The sequence below is a fragment of the Letharia columbiana genome, assembly GCF_014066305.1.
Source record: "Letharia columbiana isolate WasteWater2 chromosome Unknown Sc0000016_s0, whole genome shotgun sequence".
Classification (NCBI taxonomy): domain Eukaryota; kingdom Fungi; phylum Ascomycota; class Lecanoromycetes; order Lecanorales; family Parmeliaceae; genus Letharia; species Letharia columbiana.
This window is the reverse complement of record NW_023501056.1, coordinates 385,740-410,021: the sequence shown is the minus strand read 5'-3', so window position 1 is coordinate 410,021 and position 24,282 is coordinate 385,740. Positions and strand designations below refer to the sequence as shown.

At 50.3% G+C, this 24,282-nt stretch overlaps 7 protein-coding genes across 7 annotated transcripts; 4 read left to right on the top strand and 3 right to left on the bottom strand.

Moving 5' to 3' along the window:
- Nucleotides 1-1,094: 1,094 nt before the first annotated feature.
- HO173_005712 (uncharacterized protein) lies at nt 1,095-8,107 on the top strand (the record flags this gene model as incomplete). Its single annotated transcript, XM_037307627.1, has 3 exons — nt 1,095-1,830; nt 1,891-7,982; nt 8,051-8,107. The coding sequence occupies 3 exons, from the start codon at nt 1,095-1,097 to the stop codon at nt 8,105-8,107; spliced, it is 6,885 nt and encodes a 2,294-aa protein (XP_037165436.1).
- A 491-nt stretch (nt 8,108-8,598) lies between these two features.
- HO173_005711 (uncharacterized protein) lies at nt 8,599-14,212 on the bottom strand (the record flags this gene model as incomplete). Its single annotated transcript, XM_037307626.1, has 15 exons — nt 8,599-9,006; nt 9,081-9,233; nt 9,287-9,472; nt 9,525-10,029; nt 10,077-10,477; nt 10,529-11,602; nt 11,656-11,838; nt 11,888-11,956; nt 12,011-12,196; nt 12,244-12,928; nt 12,983-13,093; nt 13,146-13,411; nt 13,464-13,567; nt 13,619-13,815; nt 13,872-14,212. The coding sequence occupies 15 exons, from the start codon at nt 14,210-14,212 to the stop codon at nt 8,599-8,601; spliced, it is 4,869 nt and encodes a 1,622-aa protein (XP_037165435.1).
- Nucleotides 14,213-14,756: 544 nt separating this feature from the next.
- HO173_005710 (uncharacterized protein) lies at nt 14,757-15,931 on the top strand (the record flags this gene model as incomplete). The annotated part of the gene is made up of 3 exons (XM_037307625.1): nt 14,757-14,968; nt 15,020-15,296; nt 15,350-15,931. 3 exons carry the CDS (start codon nt 14,757-14,759, stop codon nt 15,929-15,931), a joined length of 1,071 nt encoding a protein of 356 aa, XP_037165434.1.
- Nucleotides 15,932-16,022: 91 nt separating this feature from the next.
- HO173_005709 (uncharacterized protein) lies at nt 16,023-16,818 on the bottom strand (the record flags this gene model as incomplete). Its single annotated transcript, XM_037307624.1, has 3 exons — nt 16,023-16,557; nt 16,614-16,657; nt 16,711-16,818. The coding sequence occupies 3 exons, from the start codon at nt 16,816-16,818 to the stop codon at nt 16,023-16,025; spliced, it is 687 nt and encodes a 228-aa protein (XP_037165433.1).
- Nucleotides 16,819-16,979: 161 nt separating this feature from the next.
- HO173_005708 (uncharacterized protein) lies at nt 16,980-19,391 on the top strand (the record flags this gene model as incomplete). Its single annotated transcript, XM_037307623.1, has 1 exon — nt 16,980-19,391. One exon carries the CDS (start codon nt 16,980-16,982, stop codon nt 19,389-19,391), a length of 2,412 nt encoding a protein of 803 aa, XP_037165432.1.
- A 326-nt stretch (nt 19,392-19,717) lies between these two features.
- On the top strand, nt 19,718-20,619 carry HO173_005707 (uncharacterized protein; the record flags this gene model as incomplete). Its single annotated transcript, XM_037307622.1, has 2 exons — nt 19,718-19,935; nt 20,031-20,619. The coding sequence occupies 2 exons, from the start codon at nt 19,718-19,720 to the stop codon at nt 20,617-20,619; spliced, it is 807 nt and encodes a 268-aa protein (XP_037165431.1).
- Nucleotides 20,620-21,076: 457 nt separating this feature from the next.
- HO173_005706 (uncharacterized protein) lies at nt 21,077-22,983 on the bottom strand (the record flags this gene model as incomplete). The annotated part of the gene is made up of 2 exons (XM_037307621.1): nt 21,077-22,339; nt 22,396-22,983. The coding sequence occupies 2 exons, from the start codon at nt 22,981-22,983 to the stop codon at nt 21,077-21,079; spliced, it is 1,851 nt and encodes a 616-aa protein (XP_037165430.1).
- Between the last annotated feature and the right edge of the window lie 1,299 nt (nt 22,984-24,282).

Sequence of the window (24,282 nt, the reverse complement as noted above, 5' to 3'; positions counted from 1 at the left end):
GGAGCCTTGTGCAGCCCTAATCTGAAAGTCCCGATATTCACCGATTGATTCCTCGAGGCTCATCACAGCATTGGTAGCGAATCCTCCTATCATCAGCAATGGGAACCTCACGTGAGGACCTAAGGGCAACCCCCCTGATGATATCTTTTCCCATCTCCGTATCTATATCAATCGATCTGCTTGCAGGTTCCTTGACTCTACTATTAGTATCAAATCCTGAGCTTTAATTGGAAAGCTTCTGCAGGCATGCTAGAGTTGATGATCGCCGGCAATACGTAAAGCGCTGTCAGCAATTCACCGTAAAGAGCAGAGCTCTTCGAGGTCAGCATCTCCGCTTTACATTGTGATTTTGCTTTCGATATGGCGATGAGATTCTTTCCGATGATGGGTCGTCACATAATTGTCCCTGCTGGACCATCTTGATTTTGTCAAAGACCCAGTGACGACGGGCGTTTCTCCCGCTGCAGGAGTTTAGCGCTAGGAAGATTTCACTGTCGATCAGGTGCTTAATACAAAGACTGTGAATGGACTGGCCGCTAGTCCCTGCATTCTCTGAAATGCTTCGGGCATTGCTCTGGAGGATGAGCTCGCACAATTGGAGCTCATCGATGATAGCCGAAACGGCCTGCATGTTTACCGGGCTGATGCTGTCTCTGGCATCGAAGACAACTGGATAACATGGAGATGCCTGGCATTTTTCAAAGGACTATTGCCCCACAAGAGCAGGCGGTGTCGGTATGTTGTTAGTTTCTATGACCATGGGTCTTCTCTGGTACGCTGAATGCAAAGACACTGGTTATCCGTGTGACTGGTGACTGTTTCAGGTTTAACACCCGGAGTTACCAGGCGCCCAGGCTTAATTCCTAACGGTGCCCCAGCCAATATTTGTTTAACCGAAGATTCGCCGCTGCAATATTTAAAAAAGTTCTTGCATATTGACAAGAATGTCCAACACTGCTTCAGGGTAAGTGATGCTTTTTTTTCAAACGCGTAAGGGTAATTGAAACACATCAAGAACATGGAAATTCGTAAGTGTTAATCCACAATTCCTACACCTTCCTACACCACAGACACTAAACGGCTCTCGACCTTTAATGCCTGCAAAGCAAATGGATCACGATGTGCCCAGCAGTCCTCGAGTCGCTGCCTCTGTCGGCCTCCCTGATAGCGAACCCGGTGATGTTACGTCACCTACCCGAGCCCTCAATAATGTCAGCACGGCGCCTACGTTCAACGCTCTGGCAGCACCACATGAGGGGGAATTCTCAGGAAAAGCAGTGCGGTTAGAATTGAAGGATGGGAAAACATATTTAGGTGTTGGTTTTGGGGCAGATAAGAGTGTTGCTGGAGAGCTTGTTTTCCAGACAGGAATGGTGGGATATCCAGAGTCAATCACGGATCCTTCGTACAAAGGACAAATCTTGGTGGTCACATTTCCACTTGTCGGCAACTATGGCGTACCTTCCAGGAATACAATGGACGAGATACTTGGCGACCTACCTGCTCACTTCGAAGCCAACCAGATCCATGTTTCGGGTCTTGTGGTAGCCTCATATTCTGGAGAGGACTACTCACATCACCTTGCTACATCCTCCTTAGGGACATGGCTCAAAGAACAGGACATACCTGCAATGTACGGGGTGGATACTCGAGCCCTGACGAAGAGAATTCGAGAGGAAGGAAGCATGCTCGGCAAGATGGTGATCGAAGCCAAGAATCAGAATAACGGTATGGTCAATGGTCACAATGGACAAAACGAGTACGCCGAAGCTCCATCGTTTGAAGATATTGAGTGGAATAATCCGAACACGAAAAACCTTGTTGCTGACGGTGAGAGTTTCCCTCCTGCTTATCCGCCATTTGGGCGTTTCAGCTGATGTCCATTACTAGTCTCCATCCAAGAGCCTCGTCTTTACACTCCACCAGCTGGGAACGCTTTGTTTCATTCGTCTGGCCGACCAATCAGAGTTGTCTGCGTTGATGTGGGACTCAAATATAACCAGCTTCGTTGCCTGGTTTCCCGAGGGGTGGAGGTACTGGTCGTTCCATGGGATTATAATTTTCCAAGTCTTGCTGGCAAAGACTACGATGGCCTCTTTATCTCTAATGGTCCTGGTGATCCCTCAGTGCTTACAAAGACGGTGCAGCATATCTCTGCTGCTATGCAAGAAGCCAGAACTCCTATTTTTGCAATTTGCTTGGGTCATCAGCTTCTTGCCCGAGCTGCAGGAGCGCAAACGATTAAAATGAAATTTGGAAATCGCGGGCACAACATTCCTTGCACTCACAAGGCCTCTGGAAAATGCTACATCACCTCGCAGAACCACGGCTATGCAGTCGACGCAATGAGCCTACCTTCTGACTGGGAAGAGCTTTTCGTAAATGCAAATGACGGCAGCAATGAAGGTATCAGACATCTCAGTCGCCCTTACTTCAGCGTGCAATTTCACCCAGAGAGCACACCTGGACCACGAGATACCGAATTCCTTTTTGATGTCTTCATCAATGCTGTCAAAGAAAGCGTTGCCTCAGTCGAAGCTTTACTACGCCATGTCGACTTGCCGGGTGGCTCGGCCGACGAGAATGAAAAGCTGCATCCAAGAGTGATTGTGAAGAAGGTCTTGTTGCTGGGAAGCGGAGGCCTCAGCATCGGCCAGGCCGGAGAATTCGACTACTCCGGTAGCCAAGCCATCAAGGCTCTAAAGCAGGAGGGGATTTACACTATCTTGATCAATCCCAACATTGCCACCATACAAACGTCCAAAGGCCTTGCCGATAAAGTCTACTTCCTACCAGTGACCGCCGACTCGGTGCGGAAAATCATTAAGCACGAGCGGGCGGACGCAATCTATGTCACCTTTGGCGGCCAGACAGCATTGCAAGTGGGGGTAGACATGATTGACGAATTCGAAGAGCTTGGTGTGAAGGTTCTGGGGACCCCAATTGACACAATCCGCACAACCGAGGATCGTAAGCTGTTCGCTCGCCGTATGAAATCAATTGGCGAGAAGTGTGCACCATCAGCATCTGCGACTTCTATTGAAGAAGCTGTATCTGCAATAAAAGACATCGGCTTTCCCGTCATCGTTCGTGCAGCATACGCTCTTGGGGGCTTAGGCAGCGGCTTTGCCGATAACGAGCAGCAACTGCGTGAGCTCTGCGAAAAAGCGTTTGCCGCAAGCCCCCAGGTCCTTGTAGAGCGAAGCATGAAGGGTTGGAAAGAGATTGAATATGAGGTTGTTCGTGATGTGAGAGACAATTGCATAACGGTCTGCAACATGGAGAATTTCGATCCACTGGGTATTCACACTGGAGACTCGATTGTCGTGGCGCCTTCGCAGACCCTATCTGATGAGGACTACAACATGCTTCGAACAACAGCAGTCAATGTTATACGCCACCTGGGAGTTGTAGGAGAGTGCAACATACAGTATGCCTTGAACCCGGACTCCAGAGAATACTGCATTATTGAAGTCAACGCTCGATTATCAAGATCGTCTGCCCTAGCTTCGAAGGCAACCGGGTACCCTTTGGCATTCATCGCTGCTAAGCTTGGTTTAGGTATACCCTTGAATGAGATCTCAAATAGTGTCACGAAGGTCACCTGTGCATGCTTTGAACCATCCTTGGACTATGTCGTTGTCAAGATACCGAGATGGGATCTGAATAAGTTTACTCGAGTCTCTACAGAGCTGGGCTCCTCGATGAAGAGTGTTGGAGAAGTCATGAGTATTGGCAGGACATTTGAAGAAGCTATCCAGAAGGCTATCAGATCTATTGATTTCCACAATCTTGGATTCAACGACACGAGCGCATTAATGTCGATTGACAACGAGCTACAAACACCGTCGGATCAGCGCCTTTTTGCCATCGCCAATGCCATGCATTCTGGCTACACTGTTGACAAGATCTGGGAGATGACTCGAATTGACAAGTGGTTCTTGAGAAAGCTGAAGAAACTGAGCGACTTTGGGAAGCTCATGAGCACGTTGAAACCTCAAACAGTGACGCAAAACCTGGTCCGTCAAGCCAAGCAACTAGGCTTTTCAGATCGACAGCTCGCAAAATTCTGGAGCTCCACCGAGGGAGCGGTGCGTCAATTTCGAGTCGATGCTGGGATCACACCATTCGTGAAACAGATCGATACTGTAGCAGCCGAGTTTCCTGCCTTCACGAACTACCTATACCTGACTTATAACGGCTCGGAGCACGATGTGAGCTTTGAAGACCATGGTGTAATGGTACTCGGATCAGGAGTCTACCGCATTGGTTCGTCAGTAGAGTTCGACTGGTGTTCTGTAAGAGGCATTCGCACTCTTAGAGATCAAGGCTTCAAGACTGTGATGGTGAACTACAACCCGGAGACGGTCAGCACAGACTATGACGAGGCAGACAAGCTCTACTTTGAGACCATCAATCTTGAGACTGTCCTTGATATCTACCAATTGGAATCCTCCAGTGGGGTCATCATCTCATTGGGAGGCCAGACACCAAACAACATCGCTTTAGATATGTATCGCCGAAATGTCAAAGTTCTTGGTACATCACCCGATATGATTGACATGGCCGAAAATCGATACAAGTTCTCTCGTATGCTGGATCGAATATACGTGGATCAACCAGCGTGGAAGGAGCTAACGAGCATCGAAGAAGCAAGGGAATTCTGCAACAAAGTCAATTACCCTGTGCTAGTAAGGCCGTCATACGTCCTCTCCGGGGCAGCAATGAACACAGTCTACTCGCAGCACGACCTCGCAAGCTATCTGGATCAAGCAGCTGAAGTGTCCAAAGAGCATCCGGTCGTGATTACCAAGTACATCGAGAATGCGAAAGAGATAGAGATGGACGCAGTCGCGCGGGATGGTATTATGGTCGGTCATTTCATTTCTGAGCACGTTGAAAATGCTGGTGTCCACTCTGGAGATGCTACCCTAATACTGCCTCCCCAAGATCTTGATCCAGAGACTGTCAGACGGATAGTAGATGCGACAAGAAAGATCGGCGATGCGCTGAATGTGACTGGACCCTTCAATATACAATTCATTGCCAAAGACAACGAGATCAAGGTCATTGAGTGCAATGTTCGAGCTTCAAGATCCTTCCCTTTCGTGTCTAAAGTCATGGGTGTAGACCTGATCGAAATGGCTACTAAGGCTATCATGGGAGTTCCTCTTGTGGCGTACCCACCTACCGAAATACCCCAAGACTATGTTGGCGTCAAGGTACCTCAATTTTCATTCTCCAGGCTCTCCGGAGCAGACCCTGTTCTGGGAGTGGAGATGGCATCCACGGGGGAGGTGGCCTGCTTCGGCCGAGACAAGTATGAAGCGTACATCAAAGCTCTCATCTCGACTGGCTTCAAACTTCCGAAGAATAACATACTACTGTCGCTTGGGGCCTTGAAAGAGAAGATGGAATTGCTACCATCCATTATAAAATTGCACAAGCTAGGTTACAACCTTTTCGCGACTACTGGAACTGCGGACTACCTTCAAGAACACGGCCTACCGGTAAAAGTTCTTGAAATACTCTCCAGTGAGTCTGAACAACAAAATTCAGAGTATTCAATACCGCAGCATCTTGCGAACAATCTCATCGATCTGTACATCAACTTACCATCCAGCAACAATTTCCGTCGACCTGCCAATTACATGAGTCGCGGTTATAGAAGCAGAAGATTGGCAGTGGACTATCAGATACCATTGGTTACAAACGTCAAAAATGCTAAAATTCTCATCGAAGCAATCGCTAGGCAATACGACTTTGAGATTCGAAGCATTGATTATCAGACCGGTCACCGAACGATGGTTTTGCCAGGCCTGATCAACGTGTCAGCTTTTGTCCCCGGTGTGGCTATCAGTGGTAACCGGGATTTTTCCACAGTCACTAAAGCCTCCGCTGCAGCAGGATTTAGTATGATCCGAGTCATGCCCTTGGGACTTGAGAGCTCAGTGACAGACGCCCGCTCATTGAAGCTAGCACAACAAGGAAGCCGACATGGTGCTTTCTGTGACTACAACTTCTCTGTCGCAGCGACGTCATCAAATTCCGAGCAGATAAGTCAAGTCGTTGACGATATTGGCTCCCTCTTCATCACCTTCGACCATCTGTCGAGTAGCATCAGCAAAGTCGCAGCAGTGGCTTCTCATTTTGCTACCTGGCCGAACGATAAGACCATTGTCACTGATGCTAAAACTAATGACTTGTATTCGGCGCTCCTACTGGCAAGCTTGCACAATCGGAAATTACACGTCACTTGCGTCACCACGGAGGAAGATATCCAGCTCATTGCCTTGAGTAAATCGAGAGGACTGAAAGTGACATGCGACGTCTCAGTTTATTCCTTGTTCCTTTCGCAGGAAGACGTTCCAGAATGCTCCACCCTGCCTACTGCCGCCGACCAAAAAGCGTTGTGGTATCACATGGGAACAATAGACTGCTTTTCAATTGGAAGTCTTCCTTACCGGATTGCGATTGCCGCCAATGAAGCAGCTACGCCCGCAGTGGGAATTGCTGACACTCTCCCTCTATTGCTCACCGCCGTCTCCGAAAGTCGACTGACAATGGATGATGTGATTGCTAGGTTGCATGGAAACCCCAAGAAGATCTTTGAGCTCCATGATCAGCCTGGAACATCAATCGAGATTGAGGTCGACCGACCATATGTGCTACAAGCTTCTGCTGTATGGTCGCCATTCGTTGGAAAGGCCATGCGAGGTTCCGTTCAACGAGTCATCTTCCAAGACACGACTACCTGCCTTGATGGGGAAGTAATGCAAGATGCGAGCTTTGGGAGAGACATGTCTGGGCATTCTCTGTCTTATCAATCACCCGTGGTGAAGCCAATGCATTCCCCAGCCCTTCGTCCAATCAGCTCACACGACCGTCGAGAATCTGTGCATGATCGAAGACCATCCGTGCTTTCAGGAACCGCATTGCCGGCACGTCCTATCAGCCGGCTACGCCAGCAGGATGGAATGAGCACCACACAGTCTCCTAAAGATGCCCAAACGCAATCTCCCAGTCCATCGACCATGGCTTCAGACTTCAGCTCCTCCTCTCTACCCATGTCGTTGCCTCCGATTACCCACAATGTCCAAGACCTGCTCTCCCGCTCGCCCTTTAAACAACGCCACATCCTCTCCGTGGACCAATTCAACCGCCAAGACTTGCACCTCCTCTTTACAGTCGCCCAGGAGATGTACCTCGGTGTCGTGCGCCAAGGCATCCTCGACATCCTCAAAGGTCGCCTTCTCTGCACCCTCTTCTACGAACCCTCTACTCGCACGTCCGCCTCTTTTGACGCAGCAATGCAACGCCTCGGCGGCGGTACAGTCGCAATCGCTACGTCCCATTCTTCAACGCGGAAAGGTGAAACGCTCCAAGACACCATCCGTACTCTAGGCTGCTACGGGGATGCCATCGTACTGCGGCATCCTGATGAAGCGAGCGCTGCTATTGCCGCCAAATTCAGCACTGTTCCCATCATAAACGGAGGCAACGGTAGCCTGGAACACCCCACTCAAGCCTTCTTGGATCTTTTCACAATACGAGAAGAGTTGGGAACGGTGAATAGCCTTTACGTAACCTTCGTTGGCGACCTCCGCTACGGTCGCACAGTCCACTCCCTTGTCAAACTCCTCCAACACTACGATGTGCACATTCAACTCATCTCTCCTCCCTCCCTCGCCCTTCCTGCCGACGTTCGGCAATCCCTCATCGGTGCCGGCAAGCTAGTGCATCAAGGCTCCGCATTGACTCGCGAAGTAATTACGAGATCGGACGTCATCTACTGTACGCGCTTGCAGAAAGAGCGTTTCGAGGATCTTGGCGAATACGAGAGACTAAAAGGAGGCTTGGTCATTGATAACAACGTGTTGAAGCACGCAAAGCCCCACATGGTGATCATGCATCCGTTGCCGAGGAACGAGGAAGTGGGCGAGGAGGTCGATTTCGACCAGAGGGCGGCGTATTTTAGACAGGTATGCTATACTACTACCCACCGGGCTGTCTGAACTTCGATGGTCAGGGATGCTAACTCGAGAATTAGATGCGATACGGACTCTACTGCCGAATGGCATTGCTTGCGTTGGTCATGGCTCCATGAGGAAGTAATGACTCCATATTTGTGCGGCAAAGGAGACGATACCTTTATTGAGAAGTTGGCATAAAAAGCAGGCGATTGGATACCAAAATTTCTTCCATGTGTCTCCTTAATACATATTAGAACTGCGACAGTACATTAGCGAGCGATATGAGAATGTAGATATGCGAAGGCAAAGCATTAGAGAGCGAATGAGACCACGAAGTAATACATAACACAATAAAATTCAATTACCATGAGAGGTAATTTACCATAAATGAGTCCTTTACTATCTTGCTAGGTAACTCATCGCGATTGCAATATCTGCAGTACCGTGTAGAGTACCAAGGATTCCTCATGATTGTATGCGAGATGCATGCGTTCAACTCCTACTGCGCGTGCACGAAACTAATTTCGTTTCTGGTCATATAGTCATAAAGGTCGTTCGTAAAGCATCCAATGTCCTGCTTGTCCTTTCGAAATCCAGTACTTCTCAGCCTGTAAAGTCCTCACTCTCAACGCACCTCCTTTCCTTTAGCAATCTCCACACCTTTAGCAATCTTAGCTCGCAGCGAATCCTCCTCCTTCTCATCCCATTGCCCCCTCTTCAGTTGCCCCGCCATACCCACGCCGTCACCGGCCTTGCCGACCCAATCTTGCTCCTTACCCTCGCAATTACATCCGTAAGAGTGCCGATACTCAAATGGTGCCAAATTCTGCAGCAGTTTGAGGGCCTGACTACTAGCTTTGACCTTCGCGTTCTTTCCAGAGCTAGCGGTACCTTCTGCCACAACCTCGTCGTGGATCATGATGGCTGCTATGGCAGTTGGAAGACCACCCGGGATGATGGCTGGGACCTCGCTGGCCATGATACGGTAGTTGGTGCAGCCGAAGGAGAGAGAGAGGAGGTTATGGAGGTAGGTCTGAACGACGGAGGTCAGCAAGGGAATCGGGCCAGAGATTGACACATTGATGAAAAGAGAGGGACAAGGCTGACCGTAGGATGATTGTTAGCGTAGGTATCATAGACTTTCATGTCTTCAAAAAACCATTTGATGTGCTCGTTGAAGAAGCGTTCAACTTCTCCGTAGTTGAACTCCGAATCAACAAAGAGGGCGCCGATGTAAGACTCCACGATATCAGAGAGAGCCTAAAGACTAAGATTAGCGACCGAACGCGGGCCAACAAGGCGAGTTTGGATACCTTTGGAGCTGTTTTTGTCAAAGTCCAATAGTCCCGCGCCCCATTGGCGTCTTTCTCCACCTCCTCAAGATCTTGCACGTATTCACGATTCTGGCTCTCGATAACTGCGCCATTTGAACGAAGATGCCTGTGAAAGCCTAGTTTGACGGAGACAGCGGCAAGAAATTTGTTGGATACCATGGCCATCTGAGGGTTTTCAGTGAAACTTGCACCATGCAGGCGATTTGGGATAGCCAACCTTGTGCTCCGTCAGCCACTGCGGGTCTCTGTCAGGATAGCGATGAAAAAGGAAGCTTATGGATGCCATATCGAGTAGCGCATCACCCAGGAATTCGAGTCGTTGATAGCAGGGGATCCTCTCTTCTGCGAAAGGATACGAAGGGTGTATGAAAGCCGATCGTAGCAGTCTCGGATATTTGAAGCGGTATTGATGCACTCGCTCCACTTGCATTGCTAGATTGAGTTGCGATGCCGTAGGGTGAGCTGTCTGGTAACGTGGCAAAGAGTAAAGACGATAATAATCATCCCATTGAGTAACGTCGTGATTGGGATTGGAGACGAAGGCCGTCACGGCTTTGACCGCCATATCCATACTATCGTGCGAGAGTAGGGCTGCACCAATCAAGGCTTCGCAAACATCCGCGATCGTCTTGTCCCCAAGAGAATGTTGTGATGTTACTTCGCCACTTTTTTTGGAACCCTTACCTTCCAGGAGTTTGATGCCCTGGGGATACCATGTGCGCCTGGGCGTCTTAGCACGCAAAACTGAGAGAAGGTACGACTTGCTCACCTTGAGAAACTCGTGCTGCGAATGAATTCTTGGAGTTTGAGAAACGTCGCCGTGTGGAACAGGTTCTTGTTGCAGATCATAAGCATGCGTTTCACATGATAATCGTACTCATTTTCTTCTGGGCTCTTGCAGAACACTGAGATCGAAGTCGCCATCTTCAAGAAGCAATCTCCGATGAATTCAAGTCTTTCGTAGTTCTTACCCATGCCCCTCTGCAAATGGATCTGTTCGCTCCTGTGTTCGTCGGTATTGTCGGAATCTTTGGTCAGAGCCTCAAGAGCTAGCGCTGGCTGAATAGCCAAGCCTAAGAGGTCGCATACTTCCACTGCTATTAGGTACGACTCGATACGACTGATACATGGCGGAAACAAATAAGCCATTGCAACAACGGTGGTAGGCAACTGAAATTACATTAGCATCTTGGTATCAAGCGGAGGAAGCCATCAACTTACGGCGGAAAACTTGAGAGGTTGCGGACAAAGGTAGGCAGTCGTATTCACACCCTTCTCCTTTTCCGTAATTTCGTCGAGCAGGTTCAGTCGATGAAGGATCTTGTGGGCGAGGATGACGGGCTGATCATCCTCCCATTTCATTTTCTGCTTGGAATTCTTATAGAGATGAGTCGTGGTATAGTTAATTATCGAGTCCATGTCTTTAGCCTTAGCAGTACCTTCGGGCACGGGATCGCAGGGCTTCAGATCTGGCTTGATCTCGAGAGAATAGAAGCGGTTTCCCCCGGTCCACCTGTCTATCAGATAGCGGTCAATGATTTCAACGTGCGGCGTGTCGACGGTCCAGGGCGTGTCGGAACACTGGGAAACACGCGCAAGCACAGCCCAATCGATCAAACTATTCGGCGGATCACATTCACGAGAGGTTGTCCAAGAGTCGACTATCGGAGCTAGCCAATACGACATCTGAGGCTCATTTGCCTCGAACTTCTTGTTAAAGATGTCATAATAGATACGAAGAGTAAATTCGTTCAATTCCGTCAATACCGTACTACTAACATCCAAGCTCGTCGAGATGGACGTACATAGAAGCTGTGATACCTTCCCAACCTGAAGGTGGAGAGGAAATGGCGGAATGTTTGGCAGTCGTGTCCTCGTCAGTAGGGCAAGAGGCTGGCAAGGTCTTCCAAGATTCTCTGGGTTTTTCAGAGAGAGAATTGTTAGGAAAACCTCGCTTGGGAGAGAGCCCCGGGTCCTCTCCCATAGACCTGGCTTCATCTTCATGTTGTAAGAGTGAGCCTTTTTCATGTTCAGGGCGAGATGAGCATTCCTCATGTGCGGCAAACTCTTATGATACGTTGGTATCAAATTCTTGTCCAAGTGACTGCCTTGTCGAAGGAGGAGACATGCTTCGAAGGCGGCCGATCTTCTTGCAATGGCTTTCCTCGACGAAGGTCTGCCCGTAGCACTGTGGATAGGCGAGCTTTCGGGCAATATCACTTCACACACGAAATTTTTGTTTTCAACAGACATGCAATACGTAGCCTTATGGGTGTAGTCCTCGTCACGGTGCGGCTGTACATTATGTGTGTTAGATATAGCCGCGTAATAGGATCTCGAGCACTCACGAGGCATCCCACAAAGTGGGCGAGGACGACCAGGCTAGACGCATAGGTCAAAGTGGCTCCCGTTTCAGGGTCGACGTACTTCCTGTAGGACTTCTCTTTCACCAGTGCTGCCTCTAGCTTGTAGTCATTGCCCTGTAACAAGCGGTCTGCTGGAAGCGCTTCGCAAAAATTTCGCATCACCGCCTGTTTAGTATTAGCCATTGCTCTTGGTTCAATCACGCGGTCAAAATACTTCGCCTTTGCGAACATCAGCTACCGCTTGAAGATGCAGTCTGTTGTCTTCCTCTATCATGTGTATGTACTGGATAATGTTACTGATTAGTACGGTTACACTTCAAGGAATGCAGATTCATACCCTCGAGTTCGCATGACGGGCTCGTCCTCGGCTCTGAATGTATTGTATCAGGGTGTCATAAAGATCGAACCTATTTTGAGGCCACTTTAGCTCAAATCTTCCGACATCGTCAATTGACATTGCTAACCTGATAACCAGGTTGCAATCTGGAATGTCAAGTCCTTCCTCTGCTATGGACGTCGCAACCTGCTTTCGTCAGCAACACAGCTCTCAAGAGAAGCGGGCCATCGTACAAGGCAATTGATCTGTCCTTTTCTGAACTTCATCAGAGTCAGAACTTGCTGCCTGAAACTAAAGCTGATGTCGCCGACATCGCCAGACCGACTGCCAATCAATAAGTCCAAGCGGAGGTTGGCTGTTCCGATGCGGCTGAAAAGCTGTGCAAGAAGCCTTGCAGTATATCGATGCTTGACAAAAATAATGCATTTGGCGTCGGACGGCTTCTCGAAGATCAAGCTCAAGTACTGGTACAAGAGCAAGACTTTTGAACTCAGGCTGCTGCCTGAGACGTCGGGATCAGCGAACGTCCAATTCTTGACCATCTCCTTGGCCTCTTTCAACCGGGCCAGCTCAGAATCTAGCATTGCCACGGGACGATTTCTTGCGTCTCGATTGAATTTCCGTTCTATCTTCCGCTCAACTTTAAGCGCTTGTTCCTCATCCAGAACGAAACGCCATAGAAGATCCGCGCACCATTCGCCAAGCTGCGAAGTAGCTTCTCGGGCATTTCTGAAGAATTTGGCCAAGGCTTCGAAGTCACCGAATTTCGCCTTCAGCGACGATGAAAGTGGTGTGTCGTAGGCGTAGCCCAATCGCTCGTACACTGCGAGGCTTTCGTTGGGACGACTTATTGACATTCGCAGAAGAGAAAGATCGGAGGTCGTCGCTATTTGGCTGTGTAACATTGCTTCGAGTTCTCTGAGCACCGTTAAGACATACATACGGAGGAAACATAATGGGCAATTCGCTTACTTCGCAGCCTTGACCACGTCTTCTCTCGCGTCAACCGGAGATGCAGTCATACCGAATACTTTTGGCCGCCTCGCTGGGTCATCTTGGGTAACATAGTAGTCTTTGATAATTCTGTCAGATATTAGACTTGAAACCAAGGCCTAGGAGTTTGGAAGAGACCGACCTAGCGTAGGCATGATTTTTCTTAGTGTGGTGTGCTTCGTCAAAGATAAGAAGATTGATATCATCGATCGATATAAAGGAGTGCATCAGGCATTGGTTGAGTATCTCTGCCGTGCACACAATGACCTCGTTCTCGGCAAAGTGTTTCGCCCAGGTTTCTTTCACCCAGAGGTCGCAGCCCATTTCTCCACAAAAACGTTCAATCTTTTGATCTAGGTTGCATTCGAGCACTGCGAATTGCTGGAAAACAAGTGTCACACAATCCACCTGGGGGGGGGATTGTTATCCGAGGAATCAGCCACCATGGAGAGAAGCTTACAAGAAAGAACGAAATGCGTCGCTTCTTGCCCATTGCTCGATCCTCGAGCTCCTTGTCGATCATGTGCTTCAAGAGGAGGACAGCTATAAGAGTCTTGCCGGAGCCTGTGACCGTATTAGCTGGAGAGATATCAAATGGTTATACACCGTACTGACCAGTGTCAAGTACAGCTATAATGTTCTGCCCCTTTGCTTTCTCAAATAGCTCTAATTGATACTCCCTCGGATCAGTGATAATTACGTTAGACTCTTGTTTTGCCATTAGGCTACGGATCGAAAGGTTCTCCTCGTTAGCATTTTCGACAACTGCTTGCACCTCCTCATTCGTGATCTTGGCGGCGCGCTTTGATAGCCTGTTTGACGATGAGCATCAACATTAGTAGACATCTCTTCCCTGGAGACAGCTTACCATGCCGAGAATTTACTATTCTGAGCCTTGCGTCTCTCCGATAATGTGAGCGTCCTTGGGGTCGCATTCTGCTCGTCTTCCGAATCCGAGGCGCTGGGACTGGGCTCCTGTTCTGATTCGTTCATCACTCCTAACACATCGGTCTTTGACTTAGGGTCATTTGGCATAGTTGCTCCCTTGTAGCCTTGAAAGATCGATCGCTGAGCGGCATTTCGTTTCCGGGAAGTTGTAGATGAGCCTTCTGTGGTATGCTGGATGGCCGGCAACTTCTCTGCTGGCCCAAGACCTTTGAGGTCTTCGAGAGTAAACTTGGCCATTGAGGGAGCAGAAGTTGGCGTCATGGTTGCGGAAGGTTGCTAAAGCGAAGCGATATCCAAGAGATCCTTTAGGCGAGAGGAATTTCAATTACAGTAGTGTTAACAACGCATGTGATGATGAGCAGGTACCCGAACACCTGCGGGAGTGACAGTCATTGGTTCACGGCAGCGAATTGAGTTCGTGCAAAGAGAGTGTGTCAAACCAAACAAACCAGCGAGGGTGACTGTAGTCAGAGTGGTGCTTTTGACAACGTGCAAAAGCACGGGAAATTTTGGAAAGGGAGTCCAGGAGGTCACGCTATGAAGACTACGAATATGAAGAGGGAAGGGAAGTGAAAAGGCGAATCACGTTGTTATGAAAAAAACAGCAGATCGTTCTATGTTTTTGGAGAGTGAAGCTATGTGACCATCACTGCTATTTGTAGAATGAAGCAGTTGAGTTGCAAAGAAGGTGCTCCTAGCGGCGCGGCCCTTTGATGGAAGCGCCCAGTCTCTCTCCTTCAATGTAAACATTAAACAAGCTTCTCCACCTAAGGTAACCCCAAACGTCCCGCTTATACCGAACAAAATGGATACAGACACAAACATCCGCACTCTGTTCACTTCCGCCAAAAACCAGCGAAAAGAGCTGGAATCCTCCCCAGACCCCACGAGCCCCGTCTACCATGAAAATCTGCAAGCAGCTATCACAAGTCTCGAGGAATGTAGGAAGATTGTAGATAGCATATCGCTATTCAGTCCGAATGAGACTGAAGATGACATCTCATCTGGGGACCTACAGTAGCTGCCACGTCCAAGCTGGGCTTGACCAGCATGGCTGACAGTCCCCAGGTACCTCCTCGTCGACTACTACTTAGCAGACTTGATACTCAAAGACAATACTTCAGACAGGCAGATGATCCTACAGCGAGCACAGGAAATATACGAACGCTATCTCTGCCTCTTGGACACCTACAGCATGCTCAATGCTAGGGATAGGAAGCTTTACGAAAGATACCTCGAGGGTAGAGACGATTTCTCTCTGATATCGACAACAGACCCTGCAGCGCGCAGAGATACAAAAATAGCAAGGTACAAGCAAGAGAATGAATTAAAGCTCAAGCTTGAAGTCCGCGCCTTTCAAATCCTGCCCAAAGTCTTCTGTCCTAATGCACATAACAGTTCCTCAGCAAGGTCCCGATGGAGCTTCAAGGAGACGATGCTGCACTCAGGGAGATCGTCCTTGCCGAGATTCAACTATGCGTCCACCACACCTTCCACTCACTCGACGTTATCGGGCAAGAGCTCAAGATCCTTGCACTCATGCCTACGACTCCACCTCCTGGACCTGAAGATCGAGCTGCTGACTATCGAGAACGCAACGGTCGACGTGGAGACGACTATTCTGACCGCCTAGATCCATCGCTTTCGCTACTCACGAAGAAAGGGAAGGCAGGGCCCATACTCAGCAAAGATGGGAAACCTCTCAAACCTTTCACCCTTCTGGACAGTCGGCAGACGTTACGAGACGGCGTCTTTAGACCGGACCATAGCCTGCCCACGATGACCATAGATGAATACCTGGCGGAGGAAAAGAGAAGAGGAGGTATAATTGAAGGTGGGGGAGAGCAATCGGGCAGGCCTGCAGAGCCTGATGAAGACAATCTGGACAAGGCGGACATGGAAACTATGAAGGCGAGAGAGTGGGATGAGTTCACTGAGTCGAATCCCAAGGGTAGTGGGAATACCCTTAATCGTGGCTAGCATAGTATAGCAACTGAAATCTAAGCCTGATAAATCACGCCGTGGTAGACCCTTCCCAAACTCCACGCTTTGCATATGCCGACACGATCACTCAGCCAAGCACCTTCATCTTCTTTTTCTTCTTCCCCGGCTCCTCCTTAGCCTTCTGCTGAAAATCCCTCCAGCTCCCAATCCTCCCCTCCCTCGTCTGCTCCCACTGCACCTCATGGTCCCTCCGCCTCTTCCTAGTCTCCACCTCCTCATCTACCTTTCTCTGCTCCCTCCCCTCCTCCTGCATCTGCGCCTTGATCTGTTTCCGCCGTCTCTGCTCGTTGTCAATCAGCACCTCCACCGTCTTCCGTCGCCAGGCCTCCCTAAAATCCTTGTCCGGATTCTTTACCTCCTCGCTGTCGACAGTCAGTTTACGCTCCCGCATGAGCAGCATGCGGGCGTCGGCAATGCATTCGTCGAGCGTGGTGCGTTGCTTTTCGTCCATGAGTTCGGTTTGGGCTTTCTTTAGGCGGTCAAAAGCGTCGGGGGCGCGAGGGTTGGACGTTTTGTCGGGATGTATGAGGAGGGATTTCTTTCTGTAGCATAGCTTGATCTCGGATTCAGGGACACCGGGTTGTAAGTCGAGCACTGCATAGCTGTAGCCAGGAATCAGCGAGACATAGCCGGGCAGGCGCGTATGAGAGAAGCTTACGCATCTAGCTTGAAGGCTTTAAGTATACGGTCGATTTCTGCATCCTAGATAAGGGTCAATAAGGGAATGTAACGAGCAGCTGGCTTTGAGGACATACTTTGTTGTATTCGGCTGCTTCCTTTTCGAGAGCGTCAAGGGCTTCGAGCTCATCTTTGCCTCCTCCTTCCTCCTCCACTTCTTCCTTTAGCTCTTCCTTGATTGCCATGGCTGGATAGGATGAGTTGGAGCAATGGTCAGGGAAACGAGATAACTCTGTAGAGAGTATAGTATCGGGAGTATCTTTTCGTTATCTTATCTTAGCGCCATCTCAAAAATGAAGTTATTCCCGGCCCACTCTTTTTTCGAACGTTAGCCAGAATACTGGCCATGGCAGTCCTAGCAGCTGGGCCGAAAAGAGGCTCAAAGCTGATTTCAAAGCCAAAGTCTGAAGCCCATACTCTGAAAAGAAAGCGCGATGAGGAGGGTCTAGACGCCCTCAACCAACGAGTGCGGGACATCAACGTCAAGGATAATGACTACGGCACGTTTGCAAGTCTACCACTCTCGCAACCAACAGCCTCTGGGCTTGAAGCCTCTCACTTCAAGGCTCTTACGGATATACAAAAGCAAGCTGTGCCCCATGCACTCAAAGGCTCCGACATCCTGGGAGCAGCAAAAACAGGCAGTGGGAAAACCCTTGCGTTCCTAGTCCCGGTTCTCGAGAACCTCTATCGCAAAAAATGGACAGAGCTGGACGGTCTAGGGGCTCTGGTACTGTCGCCAACAAGGGAATTGGCGATCCAGATCTTCGAGGTCCTACGAAAGATTGGACGCTACCACAACTTCTCCGCCGGCCTTGTTATTGGAGGCAAGAGTCTACAAGAGGAGCGAGAAAGGTTGGGACGGATGAATATACTAGTCTGTACGCCTGGGAGGATGTTACAGCACATGGACCAGACGGCCGCTTTTGAAATCGACAACCTACAGATGCTTGTCCTGGATGAGGCTGACAGGATCATGGACATGGGCTTTCAAAAGGACGTGGATGCGATTGTAGAACACCTACCAAGAGAGAGGCAGACTCTGCTCTTCAGTGCTACACAAACGAAGAAAGTGTCCGATCTGGCAAGATTAAGCTTAAGAGATCCCGAGTACGTGTCTGTGCACGAGGCCGCTACCAGCGCAACGCCATCAACCTTGCAGCAGAACTATGTTGTGACCCCGCTCCCCGAGAAGTTAGATACCCTTTGGAGCTTCATCCGATCCAATCTCAAGTCCAAGATTCTGGTCTTTTTGTCTTCAGGCAAGCAGGTCCGCTTTGTGTACGAGGCTTTTCGACATATGCAGCCCGGTATCCCTCTGCTTCACCTTCATGGGAGACAAAAGCAGACGGCAAGACTAGATATCACAAATAAGTTCTCTGCTTCAAAGAACTCATGCCTTTTTGCAACAGATGTAGTTGCACGTGGGCTGGATTTCCCAGCTGTGGACTGGGTCATTCAGCTCGACTGTCCGGAGGACGCGGATACTTACATACATCGCGTGGGTAGGACAGCGCGCTACGAGCGAGATGGTAGAGCGGTCCTTTTCCTCGAACCAAGTGAGGAAGAAGGGATGATCAAACGCCTGGAGCAGAAGAAGGTCACGGTCGAGAAGATCAACGTCCGTCAAAAGAAGCAACAATCTATCAAGAATCAGTTGCAGAACATGTGCTTTAAAGACCCAGAATTGAAATATGTAGGGCAGAAAGCTTTCGTGTCATATGTCAGATCTATACACATACAGAAGGATAAGGAAGTCTTTAAGCTAAATGAGCTACCATTGGAAGAGTTTTCGGCGAGTCTGGGTCTTCCAGGAGCTCCAAAGATAAAGTTCCTCAAAGGCGACAATGCCAAAAATTTGAAGAACGCGCCCAGACAAGCTGTATCTTCTTCAGAAGACGAGGGCGACGGGGCCGCGGCTTCTGGTAGTGGGTCAACCGCCAAGAAGACAATTACAAGAACCAAATACGACCGAATGTTTGAGCGAACCAATCAGGACATTCTTACTGATCATTACAGCAAGCTTGTGAATGATGATCAGGGTCAAAGTAGCGATGTTAACAACGCAGACGAAGGCCAGGATTTTTTAACCGTCAAACGGCGCCTGAGTGACGCTTCAAGCGTTGACAGCGAAGCAGAGGGGAAATTGCTGCTACCAAAACTTGACTCTCGCAAAATGGTAGGGAAGACGCCCATAAATGTCGAATCCAAACGCAAAGAGAAACTTCTCAAATCCAAAAAGAAGCTCCTTAAGCTCAAAGAAAAGGGTCAGAAACTCGTCTTCGACGAAGAAGGCAATCCCCACCAAATCTACGAGTTGGAGAACGAAGATCAATTCAAGCAGCGAGGAGCAGTTGATGTACAGAAAGCTAAGTTTCTGGAAGGGGAACAGGCGAGGTTGCAGGCGGCGGACCTGGCAGACAAGCAGGCTGCGAAAGCTAAGAGGAAGGAGAAGAGGGAGAAAAGGAAGGCTAGGGAGGTTGAAGAAGCTGCTGATGACGACGATGCAGGGGGGAGACAAGCTGTTCTTGCGCCGTTTGAGGGAGATATTGGGGAAGACCTGGATGCTTTGGACGATAGAGACGAATCTGAGGTCGGCGTGAGTGCGGACCCGGTCAAGAAGAGACCGAGGAAATGGTTCGAGGACGATTCAGATGGTGAGAGGACATCTCAGCGGAGAAGAAAGGGCGAAGATGATATACAAGAGCCTGAGACTTTGGAGGATCTAGAAGCTATGGCATCTGGCTTGCTTCGTTGATAAGGGATGGCGAACAGAGCATATCCATGCAAGGAACCTTGAAGTTCCGGCATAAATGAAGAGTTCTCTGACCTATATACGTCGCCTTGTAGCTAAGTATATCGTCCGCAAATGCCATCTAAGAGACAAACTTGCCCTGATAAGACCACATCTAGGTAATGTTAAACACGCGCACTCTAGCCCTAGCCCTAAGATTATTCCGCTGGGGGAATCACTGCCGCGACTGACCGACTGACCGCTCCGTTCCCCGTTCCCCGTTCCCCGTGCAATATAGATGCACAAATCCCTTGCTTGATGGATTGGGCTTGCTCATTACCAGTCTCGAAATGACAGAGACTGGCATCTCACCCTCCGTCGATGCCCCAATCCAAGCACTTTCACCCAGCAATGGCGACACCACCCCTCTCCGCACCCTCTGCGCCGACCTCCACGCCCGCATCACCGCGTTCCTTCAGGAAGACGTCCCGACGGAAAGGCTGCGAAACGTGCAAGCACAATGCCGGCACTCCCTCTCCATCATATCCGAAGCTCTAGAAAAGTACCCGTGAGTCTGCCCCCGCTCCGAATCACAGATAGGCACCCTTCACGTTTCCGCCCCTCCATCACAAGTAGCTAACCCAAGTGTGTGTGTGTGTTCAGCCTCGAAACACTCTCCCTCTCCTACAACGGCGGCAAAGACTGCCTCGTCCTCCTCGTCCTCTACCTCTCCCTCCTCTCAACCCACCCCTCCCTCCCCGCCGCGCTCCCCTCGATCCTGATCCCCCCGCCGCACCCCTTCCCCTCCGTCGACGCCTTCATCGCCACCTCCTCGACCAAGTACCACCTCTCCCTGTCCCAATACACATCGCCCTCCATGAAAGCCGCGTTCGCCGACTACCTCTCCGGCACCGGCCGGTCGATCCGCGCAATCATGGTCGGCACGCGGCGCACCGATCCGCACGGTGCGAAGCTCTCCGCGTTCGACCCGACGGACCACGGCTGGCCGGGGTTCATGAGGGTGCACCCGGTGCTGGAATGGCGGTATGCGGAGGTGTGGGCGTTTTTGCGGCATCTGGGGGTGGAGTATTGCGGGCTGTACGATGAAGGGTATACGAGTCTGGGGGGCACGAATGATACGAGGCCGAATCCGAAGTTGAGGGTGGTGGAAGAGGGGAGGGTGTGGTATCGGCCTGCTTACGAGCTGGAGGCGGATGAGGAGGAAAGGTTGGGGAGGGAGGGGTTAGGGTAGGGAGCGACTGTGCATAGACGAATGATGCTTTTTGGGCATTGTGATATAATTGCATAGATGAATATGAGCTGAACGACATGAGAGCCGAAGTTTGGTTGAACCGTATCCCATTGCTTTTCTCCCGTCTATGTTTAGTATATTAAGTACCCATGCGTACTCTCAAGCAACCCTTTCACTCATCTCCTCCCACTATTATTGAAAGGACAGTCTTTGTTCCCGAAGAGCCAGACTCCCAGAGCTAGCGCCAGCATCCACCACCTCTGATCCTGACAAAACGACCACTACCTGTACAGGCCCCCCCTACAATCCTAGCCTAAGCTTGCGGACGACTCGAACCCACGCAGGTCAGGGCCAGGATAGTCCGACACTCCTCGGTCACGATTTTCGAGAAGCAGGGAAGGTCTTTGTCATTCCAGTGACATTGTCGCCTGCCGTAAACAGCGGCGACGCTCTTATCTCAATGCAACATCTCCCCAATATCCACCCTCCTCCTCTTCTTCCTCTTCCCGCTATGGGCGCTCTGCGGACTGCTTCGCCCAGGACTTGGGGTTGACTCGGACCCTTTCCGCCTCCTCATCGAATCTCTCCCTCCCGATGGATCGCTGGTCGGAGCAGTCCGGATAGGCGGCAGTTGCAGATGGCGGAGGCTGTCTTGACGCAGCGATTGGCCGGGGGAACTTCGCGGTACGTCTGAGCTTGCGCTTGAGCCCGAGGTTGTACGTGCGGTGCTGTACACGACGGGTCGCGGCGGTGAGCCGTGCTTGTATTGCGCGAGGCTGTGTGATGGTTGCAGCTGAAGCATTTGTTCGTCTAGAGATGTGGTGGGGGAGGAGAGGATGTAAGGAATGCCGGCGTCGGAGGGGCTGTTGCGGTGGTGGCTTCGGTGGGTGGAGTGATGAGGGAGGATCTGCTGAGGGGGGGACTGATAGCCACGGACCGTAGACTGCAGCATCGGTGGACTGTGCACGAGCTGTTGTAGAGAAGGCGATTGGACAGCATGTATTGTGCTTGTGCTTTGAACCAAGGTCAGAACGACAAAATGAGCACCTTCCTTGGCCAGGGAGATCGAGATGGGAAAGCCTCTTGATTGCTCTCGAGGCAGGCGGAAGGTCCAGTACTCAGATCGAGTGCGGAAACCAGCGGTGGCGCGAGCTATATCGAGATGTTCTATTGATGGCATTGATCCGTGAGAGCTTTGGCCACCTCGCATGAGCGACGAATGAGCCGCTTCCCGAAGCTCGGCGCGCATGATGGACTGGAGTCGCTGGATTTTCTCTCTTTCTGCAGGGACGACCAGATCGAGCAGAGTCTGTGCTCTAGCAGTAAATGACAACGACAATGCATTGCTGAATGCGCGATTGTGCTGGGCCACAACGAAGTCGGGCGTGAGCAACACAGTCGGAATATCCAGGTTGACGAAATGACTGGTGGGTGGAGATACAGGATAGGATGTCGCTCCTTGCATGTACTGCTGTTGTGAGAACGTAGGATCAGACGTCCTCGGCCGTTGATCGATGAAGGGTGTTTCGGGTTGCGAGCGCAGCTCCCGATAAGTTTTCGATCTGCGACGGCCAGAGTGAGGATCCGAGAGGCCACCAGATTGACCTGAATATAATTCACTGTGAGGATACTCAGTACCGAAGGCCATTTCTCTGACATTGTCTTCCTCTCGCAAGCGGGGCCTGCCTCGCTTCTTGTGTTGCACATCAACACAGCTAGCCTGAAACAAGTAAGTACTTATCAGGCAATTCGAAACATCACTCCGCTTCCACTCACCTCTTTGCCTGTCTGAACACACCTGTTGCAAGGTCGCTTTGTCTCGCACGCCAAGTGCTTCTTTTTGCAATTCACGCACGCTGAAGGAACGTGGGCCTTTGCTCTTCGCGCGATCCCGGGGGGCCCAGCCACCAACTGTCCCTCGGGCGAGTCATGAGCATTCGAAGAGACCTCTCCGTTCGAGTCCCCCAATGCTGTATGAGTGTCGCCGCTTAGCTGCAGAGACGTGCCTGACGTCTCGCGGTCAGTGCTGTTCGGTATGCTCAAGTTAACTCGTACATCCTTTCCCAAACTCTTCTTCGCGTGAGCCGCTCGAGGGTCGGACTTCCTTGATGTGGATGGGCGGGATGGAGGAGTCAAAGAGTATTGGCGGTCATTGTTGTTTGGGTGATGATGAGAAGGGTCGTCGAACGTTGATCGATCAAAGGATCCTGACATTGGCGGAGACAGATAATTGTTACCGGATGAGACCCTTTTGTCACCGAGTGGCGGTAGGTGGATTGATAAAGCTTGACAGTTCAAAGAACATCTGGGAGACGACACGAGCATCTGATGGCCATGGTTCTTTGGGTTGCACAGGGATTGCATGTTGAAGCAAGGTGAGGCGAGCGAGTGTGATTTGGTAAAGAAAGTTATGAGGTGTATCACGACAGCTGAAGTTGGTCCGGAAGAACAAAGGTCCTAGACACGCAACCGCCAGTTTGCAAATATAGCTTTGTTGTTCCAAGCTAGCTTTGAGGTCCTGGTGTCGTTGGAGTTGCTAATAGCACAAGCGATATCGCGACTATAATGTTTCGAAAATTTTCTGTAGAGGCAGACGAAGTGAAGCTTGACAATCAAGTATCGCGGTTGAAGTCGATATCGTCCCCAGGTACATCACCAGTCGAATCTTTTATGATATAAATTTTTTCTCGTAAACAACTTTCTGATTCTTACGCTCGGCTATTGCTTGGACGAGAACAAGATTCCCACGGGATTCCCGTCAAAGCACATCCAATCTAACGGCTAAACAATGTACTCGAGTCAATCATTGAACAGAACGAATATTCCACGTACCGAAGACTAACAAGGGAAAGTGCTCGCGGGGTTCATGCGCATCGAACCACTCTAAAGATGTTACGGAGAATATCTGTTGCCCTTGCGCAAACGCAGTAGATGCCCACGCGCAAACTGCACGAGATGCATGGTACGAGGACAATGCCAGCGTTGGGAGTCACTTAATCCACCAGCTGGGAGCATGATGTAAGGTTATAGTGCGTTTCAGCAGGCGTCTGTACGACTGCACATGTGACACCCGACATGCTGTCGGAGAATTGTAACGAGTCACTGCCGCAAAGCCTTGTATGCACGAGCTTTTCGAGACTGCAATGCATGACCTGCAGAAATTGGTAGCGGCTCTCGCTCTCAGCCTCAGACCGTTGCGGGCCGTCATCTCTGATGGGACCACGTCACCGACTGTAGGTTCACACTTCATCGGTGAAAGCCTTCTCGAATGGGAGATATTGTTCTTGATTTTGTGCGAGAGGGAAAGGCTATCGTGAAGTAGCAGCCGCATTGGTGTCCGACATCTGCAGGTCCGCATTCTTAGTCAAGTACGGATTAGTGTAAAACCAGATCGAGCGATTGCTAATATGGATTACTCCCCTTCACGTCTTCCTTCACTCAATCAAAACCGCCAAACGTTGGAAGCGCACGAGTATTGCATGCACAAGCACGCGAAGTTCGCGACCTATCGACTACACCTGCTGACTTCTGCTGCCCCCAGAGTCGAGAAAAGAAATTTTCACACTAGTCATAGAACGCCCAGGCATGAGAGTACCTGTGATTGTGGACGGTGATTGGCTTCGACACTGATCCTTGAATGTGTGTGGAAAACAGCAGTGCTTC